At 40.4% G+C, this 22,979-nt stretch overlaps 1 protein-coding gene across 10 annotated transcripts in view; it reads right to left on the reverse strand.

The window, feature by feature from the left end:
* Positions 1–13,561: 13,561 nt before the first annotated feature.
* ARID1B (AT-rich interaction domain 1B) overlaps positions 13,562–22,979 on the reverse strand; it is a 402,274-nt gene continuing 392,856 nt past the window's right edge. For all 10 annotated transcript variants that reach the window (XM_054022819.1, XM_054022823.1, XM_054022822.1 and 7 more), the window contains 3 exons: positions 21,743–22,532; positions 19,879–20,009; positions 13,562–16,615 (listed from right to left, as the gene is read on the reverse strand). In XM_054022819.1, coding sequence (XP_053878794.1) covers positions 14,879–16,615; positions 19,879–20,009; positions 21,743–22,532 — 2,658 coding nt within the window. In that variant the 3' untranslated portion in view covers positions 13,562–14,878. The remainder of the gene's footprint in view (positions 16,616–19,878; positions 20,010–21,742; positions 22,533–22,979) is intronic.

The raw sequence follows: 22,979 nt of genomic DNA on the forward strand, positions 1-22,979 counted from the left end.
AGCACCCAACTAAAACCTCTCCAGTGCATCATCAAGGATCTACAACCTATCCTGAAGGATGATCCCTCACTCTCACAGACCTTGGGAGAAAGGTCAGTCCTCGCTTACAGACAGCCTGAAGCAAATACTTATCAGCAACTACATACCACACAACAGATACACTAACCCAGGAACCAATCCCTGCAACAAATCCCCTTGCCAACTCTGTCCGTATATCTATTCAAGGGACATCATCATGGGACCTAACCACATCAGCCACACCATCAGGGGCTCGTTCACCTGCACATCTACCAATGTGATATATGCCATGAAAGCTTATGCCCAAATAAATTTGTTCGTTTCTAAGGTGCCACAAGGACTCCCCGCGTTGTTTTTGCTGATACAGACTAGCATGGCTACCCCTCTGAAACCTGTCTTCCACAGATGACATACTTCCTGGCAGTCTCACCCCAGGACTGACTGGGTGAAGTACCCTCTCAGTCCATGACGTGATCCTTCCCTGTCATGATTCAAGTATAGTAGTGGGACACTGTATTGAGAATTATACTGCTGCTCTCTGTTCTGTGGATAAATACAGGGACAAAATCTCCAGCATTGTAAATGTGGGACAAGATTTTCAAGGGCACTGTGATTTTGGGTGCCTCAAATTTTAGGTGCCAAATCTGAGACATTTCAAAGGGGAGGAGAAGCTGATTTCCAGAAAGTGCTGAGCACCTATCATCTGAAAATCAGGCTCAAGGTGTCTCAGGTTGGGTTTCCCAAAATGTAGGCACCTAAAGCCACTAGTCATTTTGGAAAATCTTGGAAAATTCTAAGAGTTTTTTTTTTTAAATACGCAATACATACACATGTATAGTATTATTCATCCCACATATATCCTGTACTTTAATGAGAATTAAAGGTCAAATTTACTTAAATTTAAGGGAAAAAAGATGCGTGCTCTGGCTATAATTCATGACGAATTTTTCAGTGAATTGAGCTTTGAAGCCTGAATAACTGAGCAGTATAAATTTGGAAAACTGAAGCATTAATAGTTTTAATTAAGTGTAATCCCTGAAGCTCAGTAGAAACATTTAAACATTGTTATTTACTTTAGCATGAATCATCAATCTAGTGAAGGTAAATCTGGGTAATGAACAATGGCATCTAAATTTCTAAGACTGGTTTCCTTCATAACACTTATTACTTACACATTTATGTATATAAAAATGTAATGTATTACTTAACTTTGAACTACAAGGGTTTGAAAGCTTAGCTTTATATAAATAGAGAGCCTCTTGCACTGAAACTCTCCAAAAACTGTTCCTTTGACATAGGAACCCATTTAAGAGAGAGAGAGATTTTTTTTAGAAAAGCCAAAGAAGAAAATAATCCACAACTCTCATCTCTCTGCCAAACCTTGCAAATTTTCTACTTCTTCGTGGTATTATTTTGTTGGATAAGTACATCATCAAATGAAAGTTTTCTTAATTTAACTTAAAAATAAGCCAGAGAAGGCTGTAAGTCTCTCTCTGTTTTTTTTTAACTTGTAAGTTGTTTTTTTTAAAAAGAGACGAAAAAAAAGAACAGTAACAGAAAGTAGAGAAGATTAGGAAAAAAACCCAAACAAACATGACTTTATCCCATTTCCAATATTAGTTCAGTGAAAAAAAAATCAAAGAAAATGGATACTAAGTCTTCTAAAACCATTGCATTTACAGATGTTCTTTGACTGTGGCTGTTACCTGTGGGCAGGGTTCCATGTACAATCTAGTTGAGTGGCTGCATAAAAGGACTCACCTCACCTTTTTGTCAAGTTGCTGCATTACACCCCAGTTCAGGAAAGCACTTAAAAATGTGCTTAAGTCACAGTGAATTCATCAGAACTTAAGCACATACTGAATTGGTGCCTAAATCTGCAGCATGCTGCCTTCATGCCACTTCTTGGTCTTGAGCTCCTCCACCCACCATTCTGCCTTCATCTCCCTTTTTTGTTTCCTTGTGTTGTGGTTTCTTCACAAAAGAGGAACCTCAGTTGTTTTTCTGTCTGATTCTAAGCTGCTCCCTTAAAAAGACATCATGGGTGGCTAGAATAACTTTCTAGAATGGGGATTGGCAATGAAGACAAGAGAGGTGACTGGCTCTCCTGAACCTTCTCTAAGAGGCAGGGAGAAATCCTTTGTAAGCTTTACTGTCCAGACCAAGGTTGGGAGCAGGCATGCAGAAGCCTCTAAGCTATTTAGGATTGTGAAGGAGAAGAGTATGTGGCTTACTGGAAAGGCAATGGCAAGTCAGAGGTAGCTCCATATGGCATATTATTAAATATTTCCCCTATGTTGCAGATTTTTAGAATTATTTCAGTAGAACTGGAGGCTGCTGGCTGATTTTGTAACCAAGTTAATGTTGCTGACTAATTTATTTCTGCTCTGCCATATATTTTAGGCCTAATGTGCCACATAAGACAAAGGATCTTGTTAGTGAGAAACATGTAGCTGGAAGTTACCTTAAAAATTAGCTAGGTGGTGCATGAGTATGGTTATATATTGCTGTACTAATGTGACTTGTCCAGTCAGGGCCGGCTCCAGGCACCAGCCCACCAAGCTGGTGCTTGGGGCGGCACCTGGAGGGGGGCGGCGCGGCGCTCCGGCCTGAGAGCAGGGCTGCGACCGGGCTCGCCGCCCTCCCCCCGGCGCTACCTCTGGCCGCCGGGGAGAGCGGAGCCCCGGCCGGGCTCTCCGCCCTCCCCCCGGCGCAGCCTCTGGCCGCCGGGGAGAGCGGAGCCCCACTGGGGCTTGCCGCCCTCCCCCCGGCGCTCTGGCCGCCAGGGCTCCGCTCTCCCCGGCGGGGCTCACCGCCCTCCCCTGGGGGGGGGGCGGCGGGAGGCTTTTTTGCCTGGGGCGGCAAAAAAGCCAGAGCCGGCCCTGTGTCCAGTCCAGGAGGTTGATCAGAAATTCCTAGAAAAAAGGAGACTGTTTGGCAATAATATACTGATACATCTTGACTTTTATCATTTTGATTGATTTTGTTTAGACATTATATTAAAATATGAATTTCAATGTATATGCATGACATAAAATATTTTATTATATATAATATTTTATATTATATTATGTTTTGACATTATCAAAATGAAATGTTTTAATAGTTCCAAATTGTAAATGTTTTTGAATGTCTTTTCTTTGGGATTTTTTTTATTTCAACTTTTTGTTACAATTTGGAACATACAAAATTTCAGAATATCAGAATTTCCCACAGAACGGAAATTCCAGTTTCAGATCAGTTCTACTTCTGATTTAGCATTCTCCAAGTTCAGAGGTCAGATTTCTTCTCTCCAAGGTACCCCAACAGTGATTACCCCATCTGCAGTCTTCTCATCCATGTAAAAGGACATCTTATTGGCACAGTACCAAAAATTAAAATATAATTGGAATCAGACAATTACAGTATTGGAAACAAGAAAGAGAACTGGAAATAAATATTTTTCACTGGGTACTTTGATAAAGCATGACTATTTGGGTATAAAGCTTATTTCACAAAGTATGGAAGTATTCTCTACAGTATGGGAAAACAAGGTCTCGCATATTTTTTTTTTAAGACACAGAGAGCTCATATTTAAGACTGTCATTATTTTATTTAAACATCCTGTAACGCCAACAAAACAGCATCCAGAGCCTGGTGTTCACTGGAGCCTGCAACTCTCTGGAAATTGGGAACCCCATTGTTCAAAATGGAGAATGGCCTTTGGTCAGTGCAGCCACCCTCATATCCGGACACAACGATTGTTACTCTGCACAGATATCTCTCTGCCTGACAGGCTTTCTCTTGTTGCTAGATCAGTCTGTGTCTCCTTAACTAAACTGTTCTGTTTTGTTAGCTCAATGTGACATCCCTCAGCCTGCGTCAGAAAGCTTGAGACTGTCCCAGGGTGGGGCTTTAGAAGAGATGCATTTTCCCGCTCTTTTCCAAAAGCTCCACCCCTTTGACCAGCCAAAGTGACCCAGGATGTCATGGTCACCCACCGCTCAGCATCAAGGCTCCAGGACCTTGCTTAGCTTTTATGGATATTTGGCCAGGTACAAATACTTACCAGTAATTTTCAGAGTAACAGCCGTGTTAGTCTGTATCCGCAAAAAGAAGAACAGGAGTACTTGTGGCACCTTAGAGACTAACAAATTTATTAGAGCATAAGCTTTCGTGGACTACAGCATCCGAAGAAGTGGGCTGTAGTCCACGAAAGCTTATGCTCTAATAAATTTGTTAGTCTCTAAGGTGCCACAAGTACTCCTGTTCTTCTTTTTACCAGTAATTTGTTCATTGCTGTGCTTGCTTGCTATCCTTTCCTACGAATGCAAAACATCACTTCAGACTGTTCTCTCCTCCAACCAAGGAATAGGAGATGAACAAATCGGCACTGCCCTTCCTTATATAAAGCAAAGGTAGCCCAGGTGTCAGCCAGGCAGGGCTAGATGCATACTCCCTCCTGTTGGAGGGTTGATCACTACATCAACACATATCTCAGGGATGAGAAGACCAAAGTGCAGAGAATGAAATGGAAGCCTCTTTCTAGCTGCACCTATTCCTTGTCAATGACCTCCAATGATTGTGAAAGAGATGTGCTACTGGAAGAGCTGCTACGCCTCTCCCAAAGGAGTTCTGCTGAGCAACATCCAGGGGCACCAAAATACCTACTTGCTCTGCAACAATGGGACCTTAAGCTGGCCATGTGCAGCCAGCCTTACACAGGTTAGAGGAGCATCAGCCTCATTACCTCTGCCTTCCTGCATGACAATGCTTTCCCCCCCATAGGATGGGGAAGGAGTCCTCTTTGAGCAGCCCTGTCCAAAATGACATGCATTGTCTTTATAAGTCTCACCAATAACACCTTTGAGGTGGGCTTCTTACCGGCTTGCCCTTTCAGATGAAAGGAAAACAAGACTCCTGTCTTCTCCCATCCTCATCAGCAAACAGTATATGTAGGGAAAAGTTTCACGAGCTGAGGGTCAAGTGGAACAGAAATTTAGTCCAATGTTAACCCAGGCAGACAAATATATATCGAAGTGGTTGGACAGTGTTTGTCACAAGGGTATGAAAGGAATTGTGCAATACCAGTCAATAATGACTTACTAGTATATTTATATTGCCGCTGCCCCTTCCGTCTTGAAGGATTCCACAATGCTGATCTTGCAGCCCTCTCTGTATCTACATCTATTGCAGGAAGGTGGTTGGCATATTGTAGGTTCAGCGTTCGAAATGTGTCTGCGGTCACTTGTATCAGGTGTTGGTGTGAAGCTCTGACAGGCACATGGATTAGGCCAAATCAACCAGTTCTTGGGTAATTTGGTGCTACAGGAAAGCCTGGTGACAGGGCACAGGTGATCAACTGTAACAGTGCAGGTGGGAGGGGAGCTAGGAGAGATTTTTCATCCCACAGTCACAGTTTCAGTAACTAAACCAAGGAAATAAAAATTAAGATTCCTGCTATTTCCGAGTTCATTGGAGAGAATTGCAGATCTGAATTCCATGCTGCTACATGGTGTCTAGAGACAGAATGGCAGGGAAATGTACGCAACTGGAGACGTATTTCAGGTTTTACCCCACTGCATGTCAAACATCAGTATCAAAATGGAGGCACAAGTCATTAGAACAAAACAACGAAGTCAAATAGAAAGTTTTTGAATGTGAACAATTTTGATCTCAGTTACACTTATGTAAATCAGGAGTAAATCCACTGACATATGTAGAGTTACACCAGCATAAGCCTGGAACAAGTACAGAATCTGGCGCACACGCACACACACAGTCACCTCCTCACCTGGCATAAATCAGCATAGCTCCCTTGAATTCACAAGAGCGATAGCAATTTACACCAGCTGAGAATCTGACCCATATCTCTTGAAAAACTAAACACCTTGCTCCAGATCCTCAGCTGGTGTGTATTACTGGAGCTTCACTGAAGTCAGCGTAACGACACAAGCTGAGGGGGCTGGCCTGAGACTGTATATAATGCATAATACACTGTACGCTATTAAGCAGACTTATAAAGACAAACACAATGGTTCAAACTGCATTCAGGATTAGATTCTCCTTCTCTTTAAAATAAAATATTTTCTATATTCATACATGTTTAATCTCTGTATAGACATTATATATAGGAATACATACATTTTGCATTGTATCTCATATTTACTTTTCTGAGTTGCTGGTCTACTTGTCAAAGTATTGGCTATTTAGTTTTACTTATTAAGCAAGACAAGTGCATGGTGGCTGATGGAAATAAGCTATACTGGTGTTAACCAGGTTATTGGCCTCAGGGTATGCTGGTCATGCATGTGAGTGCTTTTAAACTGATAGACTTATTGATATTTAAAGCAAACACTTTTTACTCAAAAGACCTAATAAAAGAAAAACTACAGAGGGAATAGATGGCAACTGGGAAGGCTGGTTAGTCATGCTCACCATGAGTAAAAAGTTCATCCTTTCTTTCTCTTTCCTATCTACCCGTAACAGGGGGCTTAGAGTAAACCCATCCTGTTGGCACTGCAGTTTTGGTCACTTTTCTCTATAGCAGGGGTCGGCAACCTTTCAGAAGTGGTGTGTTGAGTCTTCATTTATTCACTCTAATTTAAGGTTTCGCGTGCCAGTGATACATTTTAACGTTTTTAGACGGTCTCTTTCTATAAGTCTATAATATATAACTAAACTATTGTTGAATGTAAAGTAAATAAGGTTTTTAAAATGTTTAAGAAGCTTCATTTAGAATTAAATTAAAGTGCAGAACCCGCCCGGACCAGTGGCCAGGACCCGGGCAGCGTGAGTACCATTGAAAATCAGCTCGCGTGCCACCTTCGGATAAGGCTGCTCTATAGGATAATCTGTATATATATATATATATATATAGGATAATGCTATATCTGACAAGGACTAGCACTAATATCTGATATAGTATATGAAGCCTACTGTACAATAAATGCTCAATAGCTGACAAGATCCAGGTTTCTGAGATATTTGAAATGTCAGGACTCTGCATTTGGCCCTAATAATCCGAGCGAGAGAGAGGCAACATCAAAAGCTTTGAAAAGCAAGCATTCCAAAAACAAGAGAAGCAGATTTCCTCTTTCAATAGCATATTATGAAGTATGCGAATATGTTAGTAAAAGATGCTAAATTGTATGCAAAACTGAGGCTGAACATAAGACGAGGCTGTTTACTTTAAAGTCATATACATCAGGATCAAAACTACAGAGAGAGAGTTTTTTGCTTTTTAAAGATTTGGACTAAAACAGTCGGCCACACATTTCAAAACGGATCTCTGGTAATTAACCCATCAGATTTGTATGCAGCTATTGAACAGAAACAATTAAAACTGCCTAATGCAGGGGCCACACGATGCAGATTATGACCCAAAAGACGTTGCTGAAATTAAGCTTTTGAGCCAAAGCTTTTCTTGCTGTTTTAGACTCACACTATGTTGCCTTCAGTCTGAGATTATCAAAGTACTTTACAAACATTAATTAATTAAGGCATTGAGGCATGGAATTACTATCCCCGCTTTACAGATCAAGAAACTGAGTCACAGAGAGGTGAAGTGACATGCCACATGACACTGGTGGCAGAAGTTAGAAACAGAACCCAGGAGTCTATACTGCAAATCCTGTATTTTTATGACAAGATCATCCTTGTGACAGAACGTTTCAAGACCTCCACAAGAGAAAAGCTCTCTTCCTAGTTTGCAGTGGAAAGGTATTTGCTAGGATTTACATAAAGCATACCATCAGATACAACGCATGCACCATGATGCAGCAGAGGAAATTTTTTTTAAGTAGGTTACTGCTGGATGGCAGCAATAAAACATTTGCCAATAAATGTTAGAAGGCAGATTCTGTCTTCCAAAATGTAGACCCGTAAAGTGCTCAGCATCAGTTTTGTTGGTAGAGATTCAATTATATTACCTTGATGATTTCCATATGCTGTGTTTTACTTGGTATAGTTGCTTTATGTTACATATCAAAGTACTTCATACAACAAACTGTTCCCCACCCTCACAACATATCTGACTTATAAATCATGCAACAGAACCAATGTAACATTCTTTCTGTTTCCCTTCCTTTTGAGAAATGTTCGTTTAACAATTGAGTTTATAGTCTTGGGTTATAATCTGACTGCAAAACACCAGCACTTTTATAACAGGTGTTTGCTTTCCATCGTCTTTCTTATTATACACAGAGATGACAAGCAAAATTTACTAGTACAGACATACCATACGGTATCTCTCGCTTTTGTCTAGCATTAGTCTACTAGGATTGAAAATCTCATGTTAGATAAATCCTCCCTGGGATTGATTTATTTGTTTTTTAATACTTGTCTTTTGTTGCGTTCTGTTGCATACCAAAAGTCAAACCATTTGCTTCTCAGGATTCTCTTTATGGACCAAGATAAACATGACCCCTGATGGCTTAGCCATTTGCGGAAAGGGGGAGAAAGGGTGGAGGAGTATCATCGTGCCAGTGGAAGGCAATTCCACCCCACCACCTGTTTAATTTTAAGATTGTTCTTTAATCATTGGATTCCATAATGGAAACGTGTTATGTACAAAATAACAGCGGTTTGAATAAATTAACAAGATAGTGTAGCCCTATTAAAGTCAATGGAATTTCCCTGATTTCCTCCAGCTGAGGAGCCAGCCCTGTGTCTTGTTTTAATGTTAGTTTGGCAATTCTTTAAAACTAGAATTCTATTGCTACAGTTTCTGCATTGGGAAGATTGAAAAAAAAACATCATGGGCTTGAGCTTCACTCTACCCATAAAAGGCCTCACTTCTTTGCACCCACAAATTTCTGAGCACAAATAATTACAAGCACAATTTAGGTCTTTCATGTAGGTAGGTGCCTGGACTGGACACACAATAGATGTTGCAGGCTAAGACATCTAGCCTAGGATGCTTCTACAGTTATTTATAGACACAAAAAGGAAGGTCAGATTTTGCTAATATGCCCCTAATGATATGCAAGAACATGGCAACGAAACTCATCTTATCACCATGCATCAACTATGGGGAAAAAAAAGAAATTAGTGTATTCAAACCATTGTTGGACATTGTTATACAAATTAAGAATCATGGATGGAGTTAGCAATGAAATCAGTATTAATGCCCTTTCCCCTGCCTTCTCCAGCCAGGATTAGGAATGTGAATAATTCCATAAAAATTAAATTTAGCAGTCTGAAAGTGGTGCCTTTCCTTTATGTCTCACACCTACTTTCCTTCCCATCAAGAACTGATGCAGTGCCAGGTTTCCCCCCAGTTTTATGCCAGCATAACTATTCTTTTCATGAGAGCAATGCAGTGGTGAACTAGGCCTTTGTTTTTCCTTTCCTCTCGCCTCTTCTGTCTCTTCTTTCCTCTGATGCCTGTATCTTTCAGCTGCTTATTCTTTCTTTCCCTTGGATCTCCCGAGTGCTTCCTATCTCTTTCCCACAGATCATTCCCCCCAACATTTTCTCCTCCCTTCTCTTCCCCAGGTTTCTCTTTACTTGAAACTCCTCCTTTATGAAGAGGGAAGAGATTCCGTCAGCCAGCAAGAAGGGGACACCAGTTCTATTCTGCCAACTGGCAGCTCCAGCAATGCTGGTCTAGAATGGCATGAGAGCACATAGCTCTGCACTGTTAGTTCTGCTTGGATTTCTAAGGACAAGTGGAGCAAAGTATAGAATCATAGAAAATTAGGGTTGGAAGAGACCTCAGGAGGTCATCTAGTCCAACTCCCTGCTCAAAGCAGGACCAACACCAATTAAATCATCCCAGCCAGGGCTTTGTCAAGCTGGGTCTTGAAAATCTCTAAATAGAGTACACAGTGCAGATCTCTGCTTTCAGCAGCAGCAGATCCTGATTGGTGCCAGCAGGTAGTGGCAGCAACGCCTGTTTGTTGCTTCCATGCACATCCAGCTGCATCCCATGGCATATGTAACATATGGCTGACTGTGCTGCTGCATGTATATCCCTGAAGGCCCTTAAAAAAACCTAGAGTGCTAAGCCCAGTCACTCTATTACTCTATATGACGTGGGAAGACATCAGCTTGACCCAGAGCTCAGAGTAAGTTTGCACAGCTGGCAGTTAGTAAAAACAGCCCCATTCTCTTTACCTGTAAACAGAGCACATTTCAGTTGGAATCCTTGAGAGTCAATCCCCCTGGAATTCACAATGTTATCTTTGCAGAGTCAGTTCTTTTCAGAGTAGGACTGCACTTTAAATACCAGAGGTACAGGCTCCACTGGAATTGCAACAGCAGGGCATCTGGGGGATGGCTATATTCAAGGTTAGCTATGATAAATCAGGGGCTATCAACCTGAGAGAAATTACCATAGTAGATGACAGCCACAACCTGCAGGATTGAATGGAACACTAATTCCATCACAAATGGGACAAGGAACAGAGCTCTTGATAGTACAGAGGACAACTGAGCAGTGCATCTACAGCACCCTCTGTTATGCAGCGAATACAGAAGCAGCTGATTCAGTGGCTCCCCTCAAGAGAAAAACCTGATAAGGAAAGAGCAATAGGGGAAACCTCACAAGGCACCCTGAGGAAAATTTAGGGATGCAACTGCTGTGGAACCATCTTCTCAGGCTTCATAATTCCACTTCACTGCAAGAGCTGAGAGGAATGGTTCAGAGGTGAAGAATCATCTCTTCAGAATCTTCTGAGGACCTGTCCTTGTTTACAATAATATAAAACCCTGCTGCATTCTGTAGTAACAGCAGCAGACAAAATAGTGTTACTGTAGTGTTTCGGATGACTCGTGCAGAATACTTCTGAATCTTTCCTTTGTAAGGATGGACAGCAGCAGATTGGCAGAGAGGAATGCATGGCTTCTAATGACCAACATTAACACCAGCTTTTGAATAAAATAGCCATATTGTAAACAGAATGGGATAAACATTTTTGTGAGTCTAAGGTAGACAGGGCCTTGACTTCGGGTGGAGGTGTGTCAAAAGCCACGAGTGCATCTGATTCTTATTTAATTTACGGCATCTTTACACCCCTCTGGCAATAGAAGAATGCATTGCACTGCCAGAATGTCATACAAAGGTCTTAGTATAAATGAGAATCAGGATCATTGTGTTTTTTATTTGTTGCTATTTTTCCATAGGTAACTCTTTTCTGTGTTCTTTTCTTTCCCCCTGGCTCTGGGCACTCAAAGGACAAAGAAAATACACAAGTAGCGGTGGAATAAAACATGGAGTCCTTTGCTTCTAGCATCAAAATGATGAGGAGGAAGTGGACAGGTACCTTTTGCCTCCTTGCTTCCCAATCGGGAAACTAAAAGGATAGAGACTAAAAGGAACAATATTTGTTTCTGCTGAAAGGGATAGTCAGATCTTGGTTCCTAAAATAGTTATGGAGCACATTGATCAATAAGTATCTACATTTTTGATCCATATACAATTAGTTGCTTGGGTCTGCCAAAGGTATAGGTGTTTTTTCAGTAGGTAACACCCACCTATTTCTATTTAACCATTACTGCTTTAAAAATAACACTCAGCCACCTTATCTTACATAATATTTTTCTCTTACAGTAAGATTTCAAACATTGTGACTCTTCTGTTTATGTTATTCTCAGCCTTTTGCACAGCATTTATGCTCATGCTGCTGGAAAAGCAGTGAATGCTACACATTTTTGTTACTCTCTGGTATTTAATCCTTAAAAAAAATTCTTATAGGAACAAATGTCACAAGCAGCTCAGCTTTGTTCACAAGCCAATTAGAAAGACCCTGAAATTTGCAACTCTGATGTAAAATCTTCTCCAAAGGCTCCACTTGGACACCATTGGTTGGAAAGGTGCAAACTATGTATCAAATTAAAAGAGGAGAAAAACTGTTAGACCTTTCACTGGTGTTGCAACATTATCTAATGAATTAGATCTGCTATTACCTTAACTGCAAATCTACCAAACTCATGCTGTCTCTACACCTTCCTCAATTTCCCACTATTTCTACCACTGACACAACTGAACTGATAGTAGTTCTACTGTAGATAGGGATCCTGTGGCTGCCAATGCTTTTACCACAATATTGTCTAACCCTGCCACAAGCAGATCTGAATGACACTGGTTAAAATATTGCTGATGCCCTATTCAGTGTTTTAGCACTGGTACAGCTCCCATAGTGGTAGCAATGGTGGGGAATTTGGGAAAAAAGGCTAGAGTAAAAAAGGCCCCAGTATGTTTTTTGTTTCCTTCTTTGACTAGCCAGTAGACACAGGAAAAAGGACAGGAAAGGGCTGATTACAGATCAATTTTGGGTTAAGATAACAGCCTGCATCCATACAATGGATAGTATCACTCCCTAAAATAGTGCTAGCAACTAAGAATAGTATTGGATACTGCTTCTCCCTGCCCTGATTTTAAGTTGTATGCCTCTTCGAGTCCTGAAGAGTTACAAATGGGGTATAATTCAACATATATGTCTGAATGCATTGTTATGCAAGAGAAAAAGAGATTGTTACAGTAGGTAATGTGGGAGTGGATAGATTACTGTATAAAAAAAACTAAAGAAAAATTACTTTTCGTGACACTATGGAGTCACGTTTCAAACTTGAATTATAATTGTATATACCTTACGTGTCTATGAAACTTGCTGCCATATATTACTGTATTAGAGTGAGCTATATGAAGATAAGCAGTATGCCTATGAGAGTAGTAATTCTCAAGTAACTCTGTACTGTGATTGAAGAAAGGAGGAGGATACTAACAGTGTAATTATGCAGCAATTCCAGATAAATTGATTATTAGCTTTTTATGATCACACTAACAAAGTTAATGTTCCGAGATGAAACAGCAAAAATATTCTGTTTGAATATTCAACAATGAATAATATAAACAATATTCAGCAACCAGCTGATCACCGGGTGAGTGGTGGACAGGAGAGAGTTGATGTAGCTGAAACCAGATAAATCCTGAAATTTAAATGGCCATCTCCCACCAGTTATAAGAATGGATGTGCTGTATTAAAGCCTGATCCACTTCAATGGGAGTTCCAGGAGCTAAGCGCCTCTCAGAGTGAGATACCATTAGTGTTGCAAGCATGCAATAATACATACAATATCAAGGAGCATGTGTGTGTTTATTGTGGATGCCCGTATCATTTGGGTGCATTGTGCCTTTACCCAGAAGAGAGAATTATAGGTAGTTAGTACAGATCCATTTCTTCAAGTTGGTTTGGGCTTTAACAAAAATCTTGTGTGTCACTTTTTCTAATACTCACTTTATGATACCTGACTGTAGTAAGTGGAGTGGATACCTGCTGAGTCAGCACTATCACCAGCTAATCACATCTTCTCCTTTTAAGATCACCTTTTTATAAGTAATAACTGGTATCTATTCTCTGTGATCTCAGAAGAGTCTTCCAAAAGGAGAGTAAATTACTGCATCACTTGATTAATAGTAAAGATTAATATTTTTTTAAGTCATAATCATAAGGGAGGGGCAGAGAATAACTATTATTGCAGTTTTTTGTAACTGGTTTGTTTTTTGGTACACCACATTGAAACTAGAACATTATTCAAGAACACCCATCACAGTGCTTAACAAGATTTAATGTACATTTATTCTTAACATGTGGAACATATAAAGATTTTATACTGAATAAATGATATTCATTAAGCCAGAGGAAAAGGAGGAATTTACATCAAGTTTTTTTTCCTTTTTAAACTACATTATCTTGAAATACAAATGCGGATTCTCATCACTGAAAAATCTTTGAAGTTGTGTTTCTTCCTTTTTTTCTGTATATTTTTTTTGTCTGTAGACTGGTAACCATTTTCTTAAATCAATCCATACGTAACCATTTCCACACCTTGATTTATAAAGCAAATTGTGATCGGCTGCTCTCCCGAAATAGAGCATGACTTTATACATACAGAAACTTGTACATTACCCTCGGGTTTTTTTGGAGATATGGCCCAAATGAAAGGAAAATAAAATTCTACTGTCACTTTGGAGTTACCACATCATGGAAAAGAAACTAAAAACTTTGTACTTAAAAAAAAAAAGATGAGGGCATGTTTAATGTACAACTTCTATATACATCACGGCCCTTAGGCAATAAAAAAAATATTTAAAAAAATGATTAAAGGAATTGTGAAGAACTGTCATTGTGGAAGGTCAAACAACAGATGCAGACAAGACAGTTCTGGTGAGGAAGCAATTTATGTTTATCGTCATCAGGTTTGTGTTTAAAATCTTTTAAACTTTAAAAACATTTTTTTGTTTTGCTCCTAGCCTAATGTAACCATTTCTCCTGTGGAGAAACCAATATCATTTTGTATTTTGACTACCGACTGACATCCTCGTTGATCCCCTACACCTACATCACTAGAATTTTCTATTGCACAGAGCTTTGGGTGATGGTGTACAGGTTATTTTTATTTTTCCTTTTTTTGAAAAAATAAAACACACAGGAACTTGGTATGTTGGGGTTTTTTTTCACCTTTTCATTTCAGAGTGGTGAGATTTCTTTCCCCCCATCATACAATGGTTTGCCACAATTTTTTTTTAAAGTCACTAGTTCGCTTCCCAAAAAATATGTAATACAAACATGGAAAAGAACATTGAAAAGGATAATCTATGGAAAAAAAGTGTGACCTTTGAATGTACTAGACAGCAACTTTGGTTAAAAAAAATAAAATAAAAAGATGTACTTATACACATAGACAGCAAATATTAATTTCATAACTGTTCAAATTAATAATTTCTTTAATTCCCAATTGGTAAATAGTGAATGGGGCAGAGGAGCAAAGATTCTTTTTTTTCTTTCTTCCTACGCTGGATAAACAAGAACAGAAAACAGCCAGTTATATGTGACCCTCTAATCTCCACTCACACATGCTTGGCTTCTCACTTATGTCATAACTGCCCAATCTGAAAAAGTACATCACAGATGACAGATGCAACCAGAGAGTTCAGGACAGCAGATATTGAGATATCCAGCAAACGACCCTCATGCAAAAGGAACTCTGAGCGGTTCTCGTCCACTCTAGCCATGGCTAGCAAAGCCTTGGCTGCCCTGCACATCATGTCTACGCTAGGTGGTTCCAGAGGTGGAGGCTGCATGTGCATGAGGTTATGCTGGCTCTGTTGGTACTGGGCCATAGTGACCCCATCCTCCAAGAAACTTATCAAATTTCCAATGCTTCCCTTCTGCACAGCTATTGCCCTTGCTGCTAACATGTCCCCCTGGGCAAGGTTCGATAAGAGAGCCATGGACATTTCTCGGCAGACTGGGTTTTTGCGGTCCCCAACGTACCTAACTAAAGTAGCGTAGAGTTTCTCCTGACGACTGAATGGGGGAGTGGCCAAGATAAGGTCCACATTATTGTCTTGGATACTGAGCTTACACAGGGTCTCCAGCACAAGTCTTTGAGGCGATAGGACTGAGTTGGGCCCTACGGTTGGAAAAGGATCCTGTGCCTCTGCAGATGGGCACACCATCCAGTGCAGCAAGCCATCCAAAATTGGCAAACAGATGCTTTCTGTATAAGCAGACAAGTCTAGCTGCCCAGAAATGTTGGCTAATGTGACCAATGTATTATCCCTCAAGACCTCGAGGCAGTCCCACCACCACTCATCCTTGCTGCAGGCCACCCCTTTGTCCTCCTCTTCCTCTTTCTCATATGTCTGTGGCGCTCGCTTTCTTTCCGGATGCTCATGGTGAAGGAGGATCAACTTTCCCAGGATCAGCACCAAGCCTGGATGTTTGGACATTTCGGCGTCATTGCCAGGCACAAAAGACAAACTACGGACAATATTTGACACACAGATGCAGCGTTTAGCCAAGGAGTCTTGCCAATGAGTTATGGTGCATAGAGGAGTCTCATCCCGGCTCCTTGGCTCATCTTCTAGCAGTTTAATATTCCGGTGGCTTTTGGCTTGATGGATCCCAAAGGGAAATTTACTGCTCTCTGTCTGGGAACCAGGGTTTGAATCTTCGGGCAATGCTCCTGGTCGAGCTGACAGGACATCATCGATGGTAGCTGTTATACTTTTTTCCTGTTGTTCTTCAGGTTCACCTTTCCCTTCCAGATCCTTCTTTTTGCTTGGAGAGTTCAAGGGTGGAGGGGCCCTCCTTCGTGGAGGAATCTCCATCTTGCTCTCAAAGTGAGTCTGGATGTGTTCAGTAGTATCACCCCCACCAAGCTGCCAGTGGAGAAGCCCACTGTTGAATTCCTGAACACGCCCCAGTTTGTCAGATCTGTCAACAACAAATAGATTATTTTTCTTTACAATCTTTATTGGCAGCTTGTCAAATTTACTGGCTTGTTTTGGCCTCTCACTTGGATCAGCAATGGCACTGGGAGTGGCAAAAACAGTGCTCTTTTCTTCTCCTTCTATTTTTTCAATTTCATCTTCCTCCTCCTCCTCTTCATCCTCCTCCTCATCTTCATCAAAGTAGTCAATACATTCATCATTTTCCTCCTCTTTTCCAGTATCCACTGCCAAGGACTGGCTGTCATCCTTCTTGACTGCGTTGTGATCAAGTGCTTTGTGACCTGGATCTCCCACTTCATATTCCATAAGGATTCCAAAAATGTCAATCAGGCATTTTCTAAAATATTCTACCAAAAGCTCAAGAAATCCAGATAACTGGAGAGAGAAAAAATAAAACACAAGTCAAAAAATCAGATGAACATTTTAGACTGCATGGAATTTGTTAGTAGCAATGAGCATATTCCAATATGTGTTAACTACGTATGCTAAACAATCTGTTCTAGCTTGTATTTAGCAGCGACACTCTGAGTTAGTTCCCAGACCTGAAGAAGAGCTCTGTGTAAGCTTGAAAGCTTGTCTCTCTCACCAACAGAAGTTGGTCCAATAAAAGATATTATCTCACCCACCTTGCTTCTGTAATATCCTGGGACCAACCTGGCTACAACAACACTGCATACATATTTCTATGAACGTTTTCACACATCCTACAAACTACTGACAGCCAAGCCTTGAATGACAAACATTTACTAAGGGAAATTCTTCTTCCCTTCTGTCCATTCCTGAATTGGTGTAAACTGTCATAGCTCCTCTGACTTCACATGAGCTAAGATAATCTACATACATTAAGGACCTGACCTACTGTCTCTAAACCAACTTTCCAATATGTGGGACTCTGGCAATGCTGATTCTAGGAGTTGATATTCTCCCCCCCTGTAAGATGTATATAGCAGAACAGTTTTCATTATATCCATGCATATTTGAAAGCTGTTACCGGCAGGCAGTTCTCTATGCTGTAAGATACCCTCAAAAGTAGTTTTCATTTGTGTTTAAACCTGGATTAATGTGTAATTATTGCACTACTGGAGGGCAACACTTGGATTCCAGGTGCTGGTTCACCCTCTGTGGCTTTATGTCAAAGATGAATTACTGTTACTACATTCAGTCCCAAACATCTGCCTATTAATTGTTCTTATTAACTATGGAATAATAATCAGGGATCCTAGAAATCCATTTGCCATGGAAAAACATGGAATTTGCATTTTTACAGAGAATCTTTAGTTTTTACATTTTGTGAAAAAATAAAAACATGTATTAACTACTGACTAAATTTTACTGAAATACCACTGTCACTTATTCAATGCACGGAACCTCCCTCTCTTGTTGTTGATTTCTGAATGTGCTTAAAATTAACATGCTCCAATAAACTGCTTCCGGTGTATTCAGGTTACTCAATAGTGTATAGGGGTTCGTGTTTTAATGGAGCTCAAATTTCATTTCAGCCTTCAGATGTAATTTAAGTTATGAAAAGATGCCGAAAACTTTAAAAATCACCCCTAAAGACCGTCACTGAGTTTGGCAAGGACAAATTTCATGCTGATGATAATGTGTTGTTCTGTACTGTATGCAGCAAGGCTGTAGATTACATTCGAATTGTAGAACACATGGAAAGTGCTAAACATAAATGTCTATGAAAGGGATAGCTCAGTGGTTTGAGCATTGGCCTGCTAAACCCAGGGTTGTGAGTTCAATCCTTGAGGGGGCCATTTAGAGAACTGGGGTAAAAATCTGTCTGGGGATTGGGCCTGCTTTGAGCAGGGGGTTGGACTAGATGACCTCTTGAGGTCCCTTCCAACCCTGATATTCTAAGATTTGGGGGGGAGGGATAGCTCAGTGGTTTGAGCATTGGCCTGCTAAACCCAGGGTTGTGAGTTCAATCCTTGAGGGGGCCACTTGGGGATCTGGGGCAGTACTTGGTCCTGCTAGTGAAGGCGGGCGGGCAGGCGGGCGGGCAGGCGGGCGGGCGGGGGGGGGCTGGACTCAATAACCTTTCAAGGTCCCTTCCAGTTCTAGGAGATGGGATATCTCCATAAATGACAAGAATGGAAAGGAAAGGAAAACAAGAGGCTCAAACAGTGGGGCCATCAACAACAGTAAAGAAACAATGTGCTGTGACTGGATTATTCCAGTGTTTTTGTGCATTTAAAAAAAAACCCTATTTTCTGAAAATATAGAATACAAACACAGAAGTATTTAGTATACGTAAGAAATACAAATTGAAATTCTATTTATTTTATTATAATGATTGATGGCACTGGTAAGCTTCAAACTTACTTAATTGTAAATATATCAATAAAACATTGTGTTCAACTGATATATATATATATTGTGGCTTGGGAAACTGAAGTTCGGCGTTTAACTTTAATCATGGAAAAGCACAGATTTTTATGGTTTTTTTATTGGAGAATGTTGCTTTTTTCTATCATGGAAAACTAGGATCCCTGATAATAACTATTCAGTGAAAATACATACTTTTCTCTGGATGTCCCATCTTACATCCGATTTCTATTTTTCTACAATAGTTTTATTTTATAGGGTGGACAAATACGTTCATATTCCATGGTTCTCTTAAGACTTCCAAACCCTCAACTATTTAAAAAAACCCCCACCCCCAAAAAAATCTACATTTAACAACTGCATCATATGGAATCTTGATCAGCAGTTCAAATCAAGCCCAAGACAATAATACCCAAAAAAATCATAACTAACTGATGGCTGTACAGTGTTTTGTGTGAAATAAATTGAAGGTTTTAGACCCAACTCTAGTAGACTAGATTAAAAATTCCCACCAAACTGGCACAGAACCTCAGCAAAAAAGCCAAGGATTAAATGGGTCATAGAAACTAAATTTAATAGAAACTAAATAGACTCTATTCTACATAGCATAGGTTCTTATACCATATTCATCACCATAGTATCTGCTACCTTGACTTCTAGAACAGGGCTGAAAAACACTGGAAGGTACTGTAGGAGAAGCTTACACCATTAGATCTTGTGTTATACATGGCTTGTAGATATATAGTGGATTTTGGTTTTAGCAGCATTATCGATCTGACACCTTCTGTGAAAACCTAATTCCTCATTTTTTTTAAATCAGTATCCTGATATGACCAGTGCTAACAACCAATGCGTGTTTTTAGTGTACCTGGCTCGAAGAATACCTCAAATCAGTTTCATGCACAGTTCTGTAATGCCTCCCTTTTCTGCAACACCCACTTTGCCACACCACTGACCTATTGTAGTTTCCCTGGATTGCCCATACGTCACAGTAATGAGTATGTATTCATGGACATTGCCTATTCAAGATGCTGCAATGCTCCTATCCCTCAACTGTCCATTTTCACAAGGGATACTCCTCATTTTAAGCTTATAATTTACCCCATCCCACACTAACCTGGGTTCCTCTTGTAGTTCATTGATGTTCAATCAGCAAAATTGAGGTTATAGAATCTTTTAATTGACATTTTTAATTTAAGCTAATGATAATTAATTTTAATGGACTCACTCAATCATTTTCCTGTGTCTCTCAATTCGGATTTTTGACTTTATCAGGTTGAGAGGTAAAGTGCCATCTCACCTACCTGCGAAAGGTTGAAAGTAGCAACTGTGCTGTCATCATACAGAAGAATATTAATAGTGTCTAGAGCCCAGGTACTTTCAGCCAAAAGGCCAGATTTAAGAGACATCATCACTCGCCAGGCCTCAGGAGTTACTGGAGAATGAGAGAAGAAAAAAATATTAGAAGCAGTTCTTCCTAGAGGAGAGCTGGTGGACTTTCAAGAGAAACTTCTGACACGCTGACTTTAGAGAATACAAACAAGGTGGTCTGCTAAACAGGGTGTGCTCAGGTTCTACCGTATGGCACTGAGCGTCACTGCTTCCACCATGTGGTCCAGTTCATCTTCTGCCTTTCTGGCAGAACATATGTGAGCCTTGTTTCTAGTGTTTGAAACTGGCAGTTTTTCTTGCCTTTCCTCGTGGTGAGATACTTTTACTAATGTTTGAGTAGTCGAAAACAATCTATGAAACAAGTTAAATAAAACAAAGAGTCCAATGATCATTTTGTTTCTGCCCTTTACTCCTGTGTTGGGGTAGCAGCTGGAAGGAATGCTGAGTGTATCTTTATCACACTGAGATGTATTTAATTGGTAAAGCACACTGAAGAGATCATACAGTAAAGTATTCAAAAGCAGTGAAAACAGCCAGGTGTCTCAGTGAATGCTATGCTGGTAACTCAGGAACTCGGCTGAGGAGACTGATATGATGGAAGCTGCAACTAAGAGGGCCTCACATATGTCATCTACCATCAGTATGGGGCAGAGGAAAGGACAGAACGGAACAACAGAAAGGACATGAACAGAAGTAGGAACTTGAATGAGTGAAGTGTAGTAATGGGTTCAGTCAAAATAGGAAAGTTTTGGGAATAATGTGGAAAAAAATTATAAACTCTCAATTGTACAAGAGTAAACATTATGGGAGTGAGCACTAAATCACAGTTGATGCTATAAAACAATCTCCCCCCCAAAAGATTAAAGTAATTCTTTAATTTAAAAAACAGTCTTTCTTAAGATTATTTGAGTGATTTTAAAGAATATTTTCCATGCTCGTCTATGAGATGCAACCCAGGTCTATCCAAATGTTAAAGAAGTCCCAACTGTGATAAATATATAGTGCATGACTCAAGTCACTGAGGATCTTACATTAACATCCCTGCACTGGACAGACGATTACACAGTATGCCAAGTCAGAATGGCCTCTTGAATCTTACCAGTATGATTTCACACTAATATGTTTCCACCTTCCCCCAAAATATCACCTCTAACAGCACATTCCTATGTGATACCTAGGAGATAACTTCAAGTGCATTCGCCCCTTAGCCACAGAAAACCCATCTCCACCAATAACACAAAGCCTTGCCATCAGAGTTGCAGGGGAAATTCTTATCCTGGCTGGATATAAGGCTTGGCATTAAAAAACAAAAGGCCATTTAATGAAGGTGTGTGAATGTCAGTAAACAGTGCAACAACACTGTGCTTTGGTATGCTTTCTGTGCCACAAGAACAAACTTTGCCCAACTGATGGTTGTACTGACCATTCCATAGGTGCTGTAGGGTAGCAGCTAACACATGGAATTTGAGAGTCTAAACTGCCTTAACACAAAGAGAGACCTGTGGAGACTACAGGGCTCAACATTCCATTCTCCTTTTGTTCCCAGCTGCTGATGTCCAATGTAGCATTTGCTGAGCTGTATTTGACCTGTGGGATGACCACCCATGCTGTACTATTTTTTTGGTGCTAATATGTTTTAACAGACACAATCACTTTACATTTAGCTGAGTTAACTTTCTAAGCAAGGTCATAAACTCAAAGTGGAAAAAGAAAATCAAAACTAAAACCAGATTCTTTATGACTATTTCTGTATTTAGACCTTTGTTTGATGCTCACCAATATCTTTTGAGGTAATCTTTCGTCTTGGTTTTAAGACTGGTTGCGATGCTTCTACGGAGCCTGGAGGGAAAGTAATTTCTCGCCTAATTGGTGGTGGCTGGGGTGGAGGTCCTGTGACTTGTGACACTGGAACTGTGGGTATAACCTTCTGCATCTTCATAGAGGGTAGGAAAGGAGACTTGCTTGGAGACATACGGTTCTCTAAAGAGCGCTGGAAGGATGCTGGACTTGGAGCCCTAGAGATGTGGTTTGGCATTGAGGGTGGTGTCTGGTAGGACGACTGAGGAGGTCGAGTGATAGGCTGCATGGAGGCTGAGGATGACATGTAAGAAGGCTGACGTTGGTTGACATGAGAAGGCCACTGACTCTCATGGTTTATTCTCTGGTCAGGTACCATCATATCATCAGTGCGGTTCATCCCTGGATAGGGTGGGGCCTGTGCAGGGCCTCCAGGGCCTTGCCTGTTCTGGTAAGGGTAAGGCATATCATTTCGTGTTGGCCACATATTCTGCTGAGGACCTTCACTGGTGGATGATGACTGCATGGGACCACCAATCATCTGTGGGGGTATTCCATGCTGCTGGATTTGTCCGGGGCCCTGCATCCTCTCCCTGTTATAAGGATATGGATACTGTCCCTGGATAGGCCTCCTGTCTGATCCAGAGTAAGTGTTGCTGTACTGGTTATACATTTCTTGCTGCTGATTGCCATACTGCATGTTATACATATCCCCTTCATGGCGTTTTGCTGGAGGCCCATACATGCCATCCATATGACGCTTATAGTTCTGAAAAAGAATGTTTTGGAGAAAAAAGCTCAATCATATTGACAGTCAGGAGTGATATTTAATATGTAATTAAAAAAAATTACTGGCATCCTTAGATTCCATGACACTAATATAACGGCAGCATTTCAGAATGAGCACGTTACACAGGAGGTGGTAAAATAGTAATTTTATAATTATTTTTTGAACAAAAGGTTTGTTTCTTTTCCTATCATACAAAACATATATGAACTGGCAGAAAGCTCATTTTAAAAATCAAAAATTCTTAGGACTGCACAGAATGCTGCTTATAGAGTCAAGCTAGCTATGCTATGGTTATGGTTGAGCCAGCTTGCATTTTAAGACCCTACTTTGATGTGCTTATAAACTTATATTTTAAAAAAAATTACCTCTGGCTAAAATTTCTCATGTTAGCTCTCAATCCAAGGGTGAATTTTTTGCAAGTTTGAT

This window comes from Malaclemys terrapin, chromosome 3 (genome assembly GCF_027887155.1).
Source record: "Malaclemys terrapin pileata isolate rMalTer1 chromosome 3, rMalTer1.hap1, whole genome shotgun sequence".
NCBI classification, from domain to species: Eukaryota; Metazoa; Chordata; order Testudines; family Emydidae; genus Malaclemys; species Malaclemys terrapin.